Raw genomic sequence first — 15,073 nt, forward strand, 5'->3', positions numbered from 1 at the left:
TGTGCTGCCATGCCGGTTAATGAGAGGTTCAGATGTGATGACGCACATGATTTGTTCTCTGTAGTTGAAAACTGGAGCCAACTGTGTGTTGATTAGTACTTTCTGTGTGTGGCCACAAGGTGGGGATAAATAATGCTGTAAGTGCAATATGTTTACTGCTTTTTAAATCTCTGCTGCTCACTATTCTCGCTCCTGGTTGAAGGAGACAGACACGGTGACATCCACTGAGAAAACAGGAACACACCATCCAGTCCAACAGAAACTGATTCCCTAGCAGGGGGAAGAAAAACAGGGTTCCTGTCAGAGTTAGCACCAGCTACGGCGTAGAGAAAACATTTTTAATCTAGTCCTAATTTCCAGTCAGCTCATTAAACTAGATTGTGATATGTCATTTCTTTTTTTGTAATTTACGCAGTCACATTATGGGGACTGGTTTTCCTTATGGGGACAAAAATCAAGTCCCCATAATGCAAATTATTAAATATTTAGGTGAAGACATGTTTACTGTTTCGTTAAGGTTAGGTTTAGGTTAAGTTAAGTTAAGGTTAGGTTCAGGTTAAGATTAGGGTTAGGTGTGTGCGTGTGTGTAGTGGTGAAGGAAGTGCTCAAGTAGGTAATGTAATGCAATGTAATGTAAATAACAAAAATTTACTCAAGTAAGAGTAAAAGTACCACATTAACTTTTCTCCTTGGCTAGAAGTCAGTAAATACTTGCTTTTAAATGTAAGTGTGCTATGTAGTGGAGTAAAAGAGTGTTCCCCAAAGTAAACCTACTTAAGGAAAGTACAGGTATGAGAAAGTAAATGTACTTTGTTACATGCCACCACTGAGTGTGAGTCAGTTCCTGTGAGTGTGAAACACAGGAGAGGTGGAGTGGTATAGGAGGAAGGACATGTGCCTTGTTGCTTTAAAACCCTGGAGGTAGAGGCAGGTTGCTACGACCACTCCAGTCATGCAAATGGACACACCCGTGTTGCTGGCTTGTTATTAGCTTTGGGTGTCACGCAGATCATATGTATTGCTAAGGCTCATTCATTCAAAAACAAAACGGCCATCCCACGTTCCCTGGATCTGTTATATTTCTTTTGTATAGAGAATAAAAACTATAATCACAAAACTTTGCTGCTCTCTAATGCCAGGTTTAGTCATCGTCACTAGAGGGAAAGTCACTGCGCATGAGATTACTGGCAATGCAGCTTGGAAAACAAACACAAGTGAAAATGTCCAAACATCTTGCTCATAACGCGGGCGGGTGACACACACAGACTTAACTGTAACCACATTGAGCATGATTGCATGAGTGCCTAGAGTCTATGGCTTCCCGGCACCGTCTAGCCCATTATGATATAAAAAAGAGCGCAGCACGGCCAAAAGGTCTTACATAATAAGCGGAGGAATGCTGGAGGCCTGCCTCAGACCTCTGGATCATCTCACACTGCCACAGGGAAAGTGGGGCCCCCCCGTCCCCTTAACAATACAGCACACTGTCTCTGCACGGCCAGGCAGAGTAAACAGTGATCCATCTGCTAAAATGACTAAAATACTGGACTAATTGTGTTCAAGTAAAGGATGGGTCAGCTCGGTTTGATTTATTCCCTACAAAATGTACGCTGAATAATAAATTATGATTACAATACTTTTTAAAACAGTTTTCACAGATGAGCTCTTTCACATGACACTTATGTTCTTCTTTCTCTGCAGGTTCTTGTCAGATACATTTCTCAGTACAAACAGTGTTAGTTTACCTTTCCTTCTCCTTTAAAGGCTCTTAAAGAGACACACAGTTGAAAGCATTCACTTGAAAACTATTCGACTGAGTGGTATTAAAATCTGTCAGCACGTCGTACGTCATCATGCCAGGATCCATTATGCCTTGTTGAATGTAGCAATGCAAACAAATGTTAACACAAGAGATGGAATATCCACACAGGAAACCGACGAGGCCGCTGTGGATAGGACACCACCTGAATGTTGGTCTGTGTTGTGTGTAAACACGGAAAAAAAGAGGGTGAGGGATCAACACATTGTGCAATGCAGTGCTGGAAAAATATTCCCGAGTAGTTTGAGCCAAATGTCGGCAACTGTGAGTTTTAAATTCCATCGTCAATTCAACGAAAGCTGGTTTCAGAAAAAACAAGATGAGCAACAACCTTCATTTTCATTTTAAATACACTAGTACGCTACAAAATGTCAACTTCACTGGACTTTTAAAACATTCTCACAACTAAAATACTGACAAAATCTCACAAAACCCGGTAGAGGCGTGATCACACACACACCTCGCAGTGTATTGCACTCTCGCTGGCATTCTTGTCTTTTTACGATCTCCCTCCCAGGAGTGTGCTCAGTATCCGCCTCCTGCTTTTTTTCTGACACAGGCCACAGATCTTGCGAGCCACCACCCCAAGCCTTCATCGATGGGTGTTTAAGCATAAGCTGCAACCGCCATGAGAATCTGCAGGGCCATGGAGACACAAGGTATCTGTGCGAAGGTGTAGGCTATGGAGCGGGTCGGTGCTTGTAGGGCCAGCAGGTAGGCAACACTGTGCAGCACGCGGCACATGAAGAAGACGAGGAAGTGGAGGCGGGCCACAGCCAGTGAGGGTCCGGTCAGGGAGTAGATGGCGCCCAGGAAGAGGAAGGGGAAGATGTTCTCCATGTCGTTAACATGAGCTCTGTAGGAGAGGAAGGATTCGGTCACACATCTGTTTTTACAAAGTACGACAAAGGATTCTTCCTCTACTTCGGTTTCTCATTATTTGGATTATCTTGGTTTTCTGGAGAATTGGAGTGTCTGAAAGAGGGAAAAGGCCTTAACCAACAGGGAATTCTGCGATTTCTCACTGTGGTGACTCATCAGTTTAGTTCAGACCTGTTCATCTCAATTGAACCTTGTTTAACAGCAGTGTGACTTTCTCTTTTTGGCAGAACGGCCTCTCCACCCATTGACTTCAAATGTGGAATAATATTTTTCTGGGAGGCTACCCTCTCAAAAACTCTTGCAGAAAGAGTACATTACAAAAGAAGTGATTAGGTTGGCAGGTTATTTGAACCCGTTGTGTCAGAGTAGCTCAAGGAAAACAAATAAAACACCAAAAATGTGTCAATGCCTGCCAATGCATTTCCCGTCCCATGTTCCATGGGTGATCCATGACAGACGCAGAAGGAAAAGTTTATACAATTAGAAAAACATCTGCTTTTTTAACGTCACAGATCATGACAAGTTCAAACAAAGCAAGAGCGCTAAAGGCTGCCAACTCTTGTTGAATATCAGTGGAGGAAAACACATTGTCTCACTGAAGCGTTGCACAGGAAATATGAACACATTTTGAGAATGTTCTTCTGAATTTTGTATAATACACTGCTGCTGTGCAATCCTATTTATCTCTCCACACAGGGACACTGAGGTAATCTTAGAGATCAAACTTTTTGACAGACTGAGGAATAAATTCTGAGTTCTGCAATCACACATATTGAATAATAACCATGATGGCAGCATCCTAATGCAGACACTGAGGGTTGGACAATATTTATGATGCTCCCTGTGGTGAGACGTCACTAACATGAGCAACATTTCAAAGAACTTTACATAAGTATTTTCACTTAAAGCCACTTTGTCCTACATTTATTTGAAACCAACTTTACAAATTAATAATTTTGTCTATATTTCTCAGGATAATAGTTAGTTTTTTGGTCTGAAAGCTCTACAAAGTATGCAAGTTAGTTTTTTTTTACAAAAATAAAAGCATGTCTTTCTGCTCTCACCTCCGGCATCTCTCCACATATGGGTCCTCTCTGTGATACTGTAAGCCTCCATGTCTCAGCGAGTCCTCGGGGTTGGCAAAAGCCTTTCGGGAAAGAACGAAAACAAAACTCAATCAGCGAAAAAAACCACAGAATAAGTTGATATTAATGCTGCAATATGACTTTTCACCGCTGGTTTCCTTGATTCCTTCTGAATCCTGGACTCACCTTTTTACGCAGCCTCACTTGCCCCGTTATAATCGCTAAGATGTACATTTTGACCACCAGCAGCACTCCGTAGAAAACAAAGCAGGAGAAAACTTCGTTTCTGATCATGACTGCCATTGCTGTTGAGATGGGGTGGATCCAGACTGAGTTGCAGAGGGAGCAGCTCCGGGGCTCGTGCGCTGGTGCGTGCGTAAAAGCTGCAGAAAGTGAGAGTGCCTCTGAGCGCAGGCTTTTTTTGTAGCGTCACTGACGTCAGCAGACACTCGGATGATGGCAGGTTAATCAGAGGAGACGGAAATTTGTAATCCATGTTTCATTCTGCATTTTTCTCTGCCACTCCAAAATTGATCCCCTGAGGCTTCGCTTAACTGTTTGGTGGCCTTTGTAAGAAAGTAAAAGAAAAGGAGAGCGGAGGCGGTAGCAACATTTCTCAAACACTATTTGGACTCAAGCAACCAGATTTTTATATATTTAACTTACATATTTCTGCTAATTACCCACATTATTGAAAGATGATGACACATGACTTATCATTTTCTATGTTTATTTGCGTGGAAGAAGTCAGATTTTGACCCCAACACATTTCACCATAGAACTTGTATGTGAGTAGCATTTTATTATTGTGGCTGATACATTTGAAGCAAATTTAAACTACTTGGCATTTTGTCCGATTTTCATTGTAAATCATCTAAAATGTAATTGTAGTTGCCCGCGGAAGCATTTCAGGACATCATGGGGGCCTTAAGCAAAATAGACCAGGGAGCCCTTTATTGAACCTAACAAAAATTGTGTAATCAGCCATTCTCGGGGGTCCACTCTTAGCCCTAAGTAATTGCCTGCTTTGCCTATACCCTGTAGCAACACCCCTGGTTGCCAGATGAACAGTGGAGTAAAAGGTTTGATATTTCCCTCTAAAGTGTAGTGGAGTTGAAGCATGCTGTATAAAATGGTTCTTGAGTAAGGTTACATTTGGCCTTTGCACGTGAGTCTCATGTAAAAGAAATGATCGCCATATTCAAGGATTCTGTTAGTTCAGGAAATAAATCTTTATGATGTTTCTCAGCCAGAGGGGTCTTCACCCCACCAAGGGGGCCCTGACCCAGAGTATGAAGAGACTGTTGACATTCCTTGTTTTGAAGCCAATAAAATGACCACAGAGACGTGTAAAACGACCTCAAAGAGACACACAAATACTATAAAGATGGCACAACCATGACAAAATGCAAAACAAGACTCGCAATGACCACAGACACACAATTATGAGAAAACTGGAAAAATAAACACAACAGGATGAAGAAAGTAACAACAAATGTAGCCACGCCACTGAAAGGATGTGTTGTGTGTCAAATGTCTGTTTGCAGGAGCCCATTTTCTCATAACCAATCCATGGCTGCAGGCTATTTAGAATAATAGAAGCTATTTATTGATGTTATACTATAGTTAAATGTATTTTTGTGAATCAATATAAATAGTAAGGGGTCCCTGCTCCATCTCTCCATCAGTTTGGGGGTCCTTGGCCTGAAAAACGTTGAAGACCCCTGCAGTAGACTACAGTAATGTATTTTTAAATTAGTGTCTTATTACTATAATACACAAAAAAGGAGCCGTGCCACAGTCTGCCGCACCCTCTGTCTTTTAAGTTGGCTAAGAAATGACTTTCCTTGGCGTGAACCTGTGGTCTGAGTCAGAGACTGACTATTTGACTTCAGGAGCCAGCACATCTTTTCTTTTACGTAGACTATGGTGGTCAGACTGGGACAATGTATTCATCCCTGCTGGCAAAACATGGGCCTTGGGGGGGATTGTTGCAAAACAAGGGACATTTTCATCTCAGTCATAAGTCTGATGGTGCCATGATTCTGCTCATCAGTGTTTCAGCACAACATTATTTTATACTGTACGGTGTGAGAAAAAGATTTTGTCATGCCAGCAGAGGTATAATGTAGTTTATTTACCAACATACTGTACTTAGATACAGTTTACACTTTTTAAATGCTACTCCACTACATTTCAGAGGTAATAAGTAATAATACCTCATACTAAGTGGTTCGTTTTCAGTCTATTATTTTACACAGAAAAAAACATATTTTGAAAATCATGTCGTTCAACAATAACTACTTTACAGTAAAGACAAAATATATTTACTTTACAGTAAACAAATAATAAATTTACATCACAGTAAAAAACAATATTTACTTTACAGTAAACAAAGAAAAAATTTCCTTTACAGTAAACACAGAATATATTTACTTTACAGTAAAAAGATATTTACTTTACAGTTATCACAGAATATATTTACTTTACAGTAAACATAAAAAATATTTACTTTACAGTAAACAAAGAATGGATTTACAACAGTCGTTGACCAACATAAAACAAATAAGCATATAATTGTTCATGATATCATGTAGTCTAAGTATAAGTTTTATAATATGTCCCATTATTATAGATGGTACAACTTTACTGTATATAAAGTAACCTAAACTCACTACAACAGTAATATGGTACTTCAACATCACTGCATCAGTTACAATGGTCCAATAACATGATATGTAACAATATATGATTTTATATATATATATATCAGCATATATTATATGCTGATAATGCTTAATAACTTGTACTTAAGCACAGTTGTGGAAGAAGTATTTGGAGACACTACCTTTTGTGAAAAGTAGAGAAGTATATATCATGAGTATATATTACTTAAAGATGGATACATCTAATATTATAGTTGGTTCAGTAGAGCCAGTTTTAATTGTAAAACTGAATTGTACAAACCTATTGTGGTTTTTTTTGCAAAATCTTAATCTGTAGATAAATGTAGTGGAGTACAAAGTAGAATTGATACTCAAGTAAAGTATCAATACTGCAAAACTGTACTAAAGTATAACTCTTGGATTATCACTGTCCACCTCTGCTTAAGTAAGAAAGACTTTGAATACAGGACTCTAACTTTTAAAAGATTACTTCTATATTGTTGTACTGCTACTTTAACAATGGAATATTTCTTCTCCCACAGGATCTCAGGGTTACAAAATGTATTAAATCGATTGTTCTAATGTTGAGAAAAACAACATCCCTCACATCCTGTTCCTCTTCATTGCATTTATTATCAACTGGTGGTAGGAATTAATTAGTGTGGTAGAAAGAACATACAAAGGATATTCTCTATCTTGTCCTATGTTTTAAAATGGGACAGTGTTTAGTTATATAGAGGTAATGACGTATGATCTACTGAGCGGCAACATGGCTTTCGTGGTGCTGCCATACAAGCCAGTAGCCAGTCAGATTTACCTTCAGCCTCAGCGTACCCTCAGGTTCGGCCTGTATCATTGATCACAAGGCCAAAACACTTGAGGACGCTAAGGTGCACAACTGAGGTTATGTCCCTCACATCTGCTGGTGGTTGACCTTCAAACGTACAAGGGATATTCACTATCTTGTCCTATAATCTAAAATGATTCCACATGCCCAGTGTAGTTTCATCATGTTTATTTACACGTTTATATTCTAACACCTCTTTGTGTCAGGTGTCAGCCGTCGGCCCCTGACCCTGCCAGTCCAAGGTGAGGGAGCTGCCCGAGCTGGTGTCGTCACAGCAGTCCTCAGCGTCGGAGAAGGACGACATGTAGTGGAGGCCGGTCACTCTGTGGTAGCCTCCTTGCTGCAAGTGTGGGAAGGCGGTGAGCTCCGTGGCCCTGTGGCCTGTCCGTCTCACTGTCACAGTCCACATGTCAACCAGCTGGGAACACATGGCGCAGCCCATGGTGTGTGTGTGTGTGTGCACAGGAGACAGATTACACAGGGATGCACAGTTTCTCTACACACTCACACAGGCATCAGTGTGGATACTCATCCTCACTAAATTACCAGCTTCATTAGTGCATTCTGCTGGTGAGGACAGGAAGCAAGAAACATATTAATACACACGTATATAATAATAGGTGATAAGTAATACAGAATTAAATTTACTTAAATATAGTATTTTCATGTACCTGGAATATTCCAGTATATTTATAATATATTGTGGAATATATCTGCAAGATATCACAGTTCATACCAATTACTGCTGTTTCATACATTGTTAAAACAGGACCACAAACAGTACATTCAGTATGCTATATCTGAATATAAGGCAAAAAAGATTATCTATAGTCCGAATATTTTGCAAACATGTTAATGTTATGGAGCTACTTTATTGTACTGTGTGTATTCTGTTTTATAATGGCACTGTGTCTTCACTGTTTGTATTTTTACTTTGTAAACTTCTGTTTCAAAGTGCAATTTAAATAAAGGATATTATCATTACTCTAAATATTTATGGCAACAAAACATGTTTAGTGTTTCAATATATTCTAACATATATTCAAGAGCCCATACAAACGCCTGTGAGGGTTTCCTGGATACGTAAACCAGTTTTTTTCCTCTATAAAAGGTTTACGAACAGGGGAAAGGGAGGTGCGGCACAAAGTATCATAAAACTAAATAGGAAATCTATGTATCAAGTTCTGTCCTGTGTTTAACACAACCTAAACAGCACAACAGTCGGAGCATCCAGCCCTGCCTGTAGGGCCTTACCAGCATGAGTTAAAAAGGTCAGGAGGAGTTGTGAGGTCTTCTCCATTTCCCCCCCAGCTGTCAGACACGGCATGTAAATATTTACAGGAGCTTGCTGTTGCAGAGATCCTCACAGACAAGACTTAACAGAAAGAGAAGAGCTACGGGTTTTCCAGCGAATCCACTCCCAGTCCAGGAGACAATAGATATGGTGACTTGCTCCTCTGACTAAACTGAAGAGTCATCAACATAGAGTCTCTTCATGAGGTCCATATTACTGTGATTAATCAATTACTTCCTGTGCCATGCTGTTTATCCTCGCTTCAGCTTGTTCAAACACAGGCGTCAGAGTATTTATAAAAAAAGCCTATGGAAAGAAATAGATGGGAAGTTAGTTAGTGGCAGATTAATATAGAGATTTCATTGTCACTTATCAGGACAAAATGTTTTCTTTTAATGATCAATAATACTCAATCAAACTTCATTTGTATAGCATCTTTCATACAGGTTAGTAAAAATCAGTTCGCAGAAAAATGGCTGATAATAAGATGATACAAATGTAAATTGTAAAATAATTTGAAACAGCACACAATAAAAAAAACGATGGAAATATGTTAATAAAACCAATACAATATTTAATAGAGATAAAATAAAATGATCAATAACAAGCTATAAGAGGTCAAATAGATGGAAAGGAATACTTTTTTTTGAAACATCGATATATTAGAAATAAATGATAAAATATAATAAATAATCATATCAAACATCAGGCTAAAGATGCAGATTTTAACTTTAAAGCTTCTCTTAGATCATCGACAAGGATTCCTCACAGCAAGGAAAATGTTCTAAAAATAATACAAAAGCTGACAACCTTTTGAAAGGCTTAAAAATAGATGTTCTCTGGCAAACATTTGAGCTTTCTGAACACAGCATGGAACCAGTGTTCCTCTGAGGTAAAACAGGGGGGGGGTCCACTCGAGTGTTGGTAATTTGGATTATTAAAAATGTATATGTAAACCAGACAGAATCCATTTTGTACTTACAGCTGCAGCAGTAAAAAAAACCAACACTGTTATTTCAGCTAATGATGCTCTGACTGTGTATATGCTGTGTGCACACTATGAGTCAACATGTTCAATACAGTAACAAAGATTCATTCCTTAATGAGAGGTTGTTCTCATATCGACAGACACATTTCCCTGGAGATTTTGTAACTATTGCAATTAATTAACAGAGCTCACAACCACCCGCCCTGCTAAATCTATCATCTGACCTTCACCATGTAAAGCAAGTGCACAGAGAGACATTAGTAAGAATGACTTTAATGATGAGGATGAGGAGGACCAGTGGTCTGCTGCTACTTGCCACACCCATCCCATCCCAGTGCACACACACACACACACACACACACACACAGCAGAGGCGACTCTCCTTTACACCAGCCTCAGACCCCTCCTGCTCTCCTGGATTCACAATCTGCTGATTTATTATTCAATGGTGTGAACATTGACCGCGATGAGATATTTCAGGATTGATCAATATCTCTGTGTCTATTCCAAATCACATCCTGCAGAGTGTTAAAGTACGCATCCCCCCCCCCACCGGCTTCAGTGTAACCTTCATGTCAGAAATACATGACAGAGCCCACGCTGTGTGTTTGCATCACCCACACGCAGCATAGAAAACATGCCTCTGTTTCTGTTTTGGGTGATGTGATGTGGACCGATGCTGGAGATGCATGTGTATGTATGTGTGTGTGTGTGTGCAGGTTAAAGTCAATCCCCTAACACAGTTTTTATTTGGGTTTTGGGTCTTACCTGAATTGTTCAGCGGTTCTGCTCTCCTGTCTGCGAGGATGCTCAGTATGTGCATCATCTCCTCCCGGCAGCCCGGTGTGTTTTGCTCTCGGTCTGCTTCTCTGTCTGGGCTGGATACAGCCCAGCATACATATGGGACTCGAGATGACATCACAGCTTTTCACTTCAGAGTCGCTCCCTCTTTCTCAAATTAGAACAGGTAAAGTCTCTCTGTCAGTCGAGATGATGCTTAAATCCGAATTAACTCTATTAGATCTAAATAAATGGTCCAGAATTTGTGTTGTTGTATTGTACTGTATATAGAATGGTACAGCCCATTCCTCTACCAAGGCCCAACAGTCCCCTAAATAGGGCTGGAAGTTTTTTCATCAAGAACCATGAATTACGGTTGAAAAATGGCCTATCTTGCTATGTTAATGAAAGTGATTAAAAAAATTTTTTTTTAAATTACCTGGATCCCCGCCCCCTGATACGGATCAGTACCAAAATTGTATGGATTCTTCCATGACCTATATCGGACCCTTCCACCAAGTTTCGTGGAAATCGGTTACGTTGTTTTTATGTAATCTTGGTTACAAACATACAAACTAGCAAACAAATGGAGAGTGATGAAAATATAACACAAGGTTATAAATTAAGGGGCAAAAATTCATTCAGGGCAGAATATTCAGATTTTTAGCCCTTGTATGGATTGATTTACCCTCTTGGGGCCACCGGGCAAATATAAACTACTGAGCAGCATAAGGATCTTACATTTCAGTAAATGTTGTACATTATTGGTGAATATTCCCAAACTGCAGCAAATCAAATTACTACAGTTGATAAATTACATTTAAACAACAATGATCCTGGGGCTTTTGGGGCCCATGGGAATAAGGCCCTAGCACATCTCCTTAGCCTGGGTGGAGCTCCAAAGAGAGCTTGATTGGCATGGCAGATATATACCCAATATTTAAAAAAGATTAGTAGTCTCTTCTAGTTTCCTGCAGGGTTAGATGAGAAGATCAGTACTTCTTTCACATGTAGTAGTAAATGTGGAACTAAAGTTGGTTAGCTTAGCATAAATGCTGTAAACAAAGGGAAACAGCTAGCCCGATTCTTTCAGAAAGTTTCAACACTTTGGTTTTTATACAGATCGAAACAAAAATAGGTCTCTCAGTTTTGGACAGAACCAGGTTTGCAGTTTTCCTGTTTACACTCGCTGTGCTCGGTTAACTGGCTCCTGGCTCCAGCTTCAGATTTATCAAACATGATACCGGCATTGAGTATCTTATCTGATTCTTTGTGCGACAGCGAATAAACATCTAAAGACGACAGGAGTGCCCCTAAAAAAAAAAGATTTTCTTTTTTCCTCCATTTTCACTTCCTGTAACTAGTTCTTTTAAAACATAGTTCAGAAAAAATAACTTCCAAGTCAAAGATCAGGCAATTTTAATCATTTAACCAGTCATGATTAATTACATCAGTTACACAGACATTAAGACATCCCATTGAATTGAGGTCAACCACTTAAATCCCATGTTGTTTCAAAGCATCACCGATATCATGACCACAACTACCACACACACTGTGAGGATGAAAACATGAGCCAGTGAAACCCTGTTGTGCTGTGTGCAGGCCTGATTCCACTCTGTCCAACCACAGAAATTCCTGTACCTTCCAGCGAAATGGAAATCCCACACGCATAGCTACGTGCCGTAACACAAGTAAACACACTCACAGGTGGGGAAAAGTAATTACCACTCGACACTTCGTAACACTGCAACATAATAAGCTGCGTTGCCCCGGGTTTTACTGTCAGCTCTGTTGATAGCTGTCCAGTATCTCTGATGACAGGGCGAAGATTGCACAAAGATTAGTATTTTCTTTTTCATTGCACATAGTCTCACAGAAGGTATCTCCCCGTCGCACACATATACCCACAGTATTAATATTATCATTGTAGATATAGTTTGGACATGTGGGGAAAGAAAAAAGATAAAACTTAATACAAATAAATATTTTCTGTTATGAAAATTAATGAATTGTTCTTCGGACACATTGACAAACACAACATGGACAGATGTTTGACATGTCACAGCTGGACATTTTAAGGAGAAATGAACAATATTAATCAAGCGGCTTTCCAATCATCTCTTCAAGTATTTTGGTCCTCGGTAATTCAGACTGTCTGAGGCTCAACCACAGACTTGTGGTTGTTCTGTGACATCTGTGTATTCAAAGTTTTTCACCTGAGATGTCTGGGAGAGGATCCGAACGTTCGCTCTGCCGGCCAGATTAACGCTAGCTGGGCTGCAACACAGCCGTCAGCTTTAAACTCAAAGCGGGTCTAATCAATGTTTTTATAATAGTTGAAAAGAAGGTATAATCTGAAAGGGGTCGCTTCGAGGGATGAACACAATTGTCACCTGAATATAAATTTACCCGCAGCTTCAATGAGCTTCATTCTCATCACTCTCATAGCATTATATTTCTCTTACGGAGTTGGTGGAGACCAAAAACAGAGCTAAAAGAGCGGTAATGTCGGACCCAAATTTGCCATTTGGCCACGACTCCAAATGGTAATGTTGCTCTGTAACAGCTGGATGTATAACTTGAATGGTGATATATGTCAGTGTTGTTTAATACAGTAAAAAAAAAACTGCTGCCTTCCGTCTAGGCGTTCTGGTTTTAGAGCCCAGCTGAACCATTTTAATTCAGCTGACAGTTTAATTTAGTATTTGGATTGTTACTGGTGTTCGTCACACCTGTGCTTTTTCTGCTATGACAAGTCAAAATATCTGCAGTGGAAAATTAAAGCACCTCAAGTATTTTGGTTCACACCTGCTTGGATATATTGCCACAGGGATGTTCTTTTAAGTAGCTTCTGGTAATGATCCTTATCTGGTTTATACTGAAGATATCGTAAAACCAGATGATTCACAAGTCCTGAAGCCAACTCCTGCTAACTGATTTCTTAAAATTACGAGTTTGGAAACATGACATCTTTCCGAATAATTACGAGATAGTTTAGTCACAGCTTGACTTACTAACCCACATTATGAGACACTTTGAAATTTCTTTTGCGAATGCAATGCACTTCTGTACTTTCTTGAGTGAAGGTGAATGAAGATTTACTGAGGCCATAAACACAAATATAAGGTTATAAATTAAGGGACAAAAATGTATTCAGGAGAGAATATTTAGATTTTCAGCCCTAGTATGGATTGATTTACCCTCCTGGGGCCACGGGGCAAATATAATCCACTGAGCAACAAATGGATCTTACATGTCAAAAAATATTGTGCTTTATTGGTGAATATTCCCAAACAAAATTGCAGAAAATCAAATTACTACAGGTGATAAATTACATTTAAACAACATAGATCGTGGGGCTTTTAAGGCCCATGGGAATAAGGTCTTTTTTGTCTAGTTTGTGACAAAGTTTTGGTCCCTAGCATAGGTGGGGCTCCAAAGAGAGCTTATTGGCAATGGCAGATATATACCCAATATTTTAAAAAGATTAGTAGTCTCTTCTATAGTTTCCTGCAGGGTTAGATGAGAAGATCAGTACTTCTTTCACATGTATAGTAATTGTGGAACTGAAGTTGGTTAGCTTAGCATAAATGCTGTAAACAAAGGGAAACATCTAGCACGACTCTTTCAAATAGTTTCAACACTTTGGTTTTTATACAGATAGAAACAATAATAGGTCTCTCAGTTTTGGACAGAACCAGGTTTGCAGTTTTCCTGTTTACACTCGCTGTGCTCGGTTAACTGGCTCCTGGCTCCAGCTTCAGATTTACCAAACATGATACCGGCATTGAGTATCTTATCTGATTCTTTGTGCGACAGCGAATAAACATCCAAAGATGACAGGAGTGCCCCCCCCAAAATTACAAGAAAAGATTCCAAAATTACAAGAAACTGGTCTCGTAATTAAGAGAAATGGGTCAGAATTTAATTAATAGTTATGTTTTTTGATGAAAACAAGATTAAATAGCAATTTGCTTCCTTATGTTTTACACTGGATGTACACACAGCTACCATTGAATTTCTCTGATACTGAAGACATCGTAAAACCAGATGATTCACAATGAAGCCAACTCCTGTCCCACTGATTTATTAAAATTACGAGTTTGGAAATGTATGACATCTTTCCTAATAATTACGAGATAGTTTAGTCATAACTTGACTCACTAACCCACAATTATGAGAAACTTTTTAATTTCTTTTGTGAATGCAATGCACTTCTGTACTTTCTTGTGTGAAGGTGGATGAAGATTTACTGAAGCCTCCGAACACAAACAGATGTTTTCACTTTATGTGGCTGACCCACGCTCAGGCTGAAGCTGAGCAGAGCTATGCAGGGAATTCATATGAGGTCACCAAGACCTGTGCAGGTGCATTGTGGGTGTGGAAGGGCTTGAAGGCACTGTGTTCCAAGGCAGAGTGACTGTACTGCAGATCATCAGTTTTGACTTGATCATATTCTTTCAAATTCAAGTTATAATTTTCATGTCTATATTTCAGATTTAATTCTTCTAATTCTGCAACAAAATCAGTAGATAAAAAGTGAAATGTATTGACCCCTGTGTCACGTGAATACTGCATGGCAGCTAAAGTACTGTTCTGTACAATGTGCGTTCTCATATTTAGTTATATCGTATTGAAAACTGTAGGTTTGTACCCATTTTCACTTGTGTATATCAAATAGTCTTGTGTTAGTTTCGACTGGTAATATG

The 15,073-nt window shown here is 39.4% G+C and overlaps 1 protein-coding gene across 1 annotated transcript; it reads right to left on the bottom strand.

Moving 5' to 3' along the window:
* Positions 1-1,109: 1,109 nt before the first annotated feature.
* On the bottom strand, positions 1,110-4,294 carry ptges (prostaglandin E synthase). The gene is made up of 3 exons (XM_034603037.1): positions 3,973-4,294; positions 3,766-3,848; positions 1,110-2,675 (listed from the first exon to the last, which is right to left on the bottom strand). Exons 1-3 carry the CDS (start codon positions 4,087-4,089, stop codon positions 2,426-2,428), a joined length of 450 nt encoding a protein of 149 aa, XP_034458928.1. The 5' UTR covers positions 4,090-4,294; the 3' UTR covers positions 1,110-2,425.
* Between the last annotated feature and the right edge of the window lie 10,779 nt (positions 4,295-15,073).

This window comes from Hippoglossus hippoglossus, chromosome 12, assembly GCF_009819705.1.
Source record: "Hippoglossus hippoglossus isolate fHipHip1 chromosome 12, fHipHip1.pri, whole genome shotgun sequence".
Taxonomy (NCBI): Eukaryota; Metazoa; Chordata; class Actinopteri; order Pleuronectiformes; family Pleuronectidae; genus Hippoglossus; species Hippoglossus hippoglossus.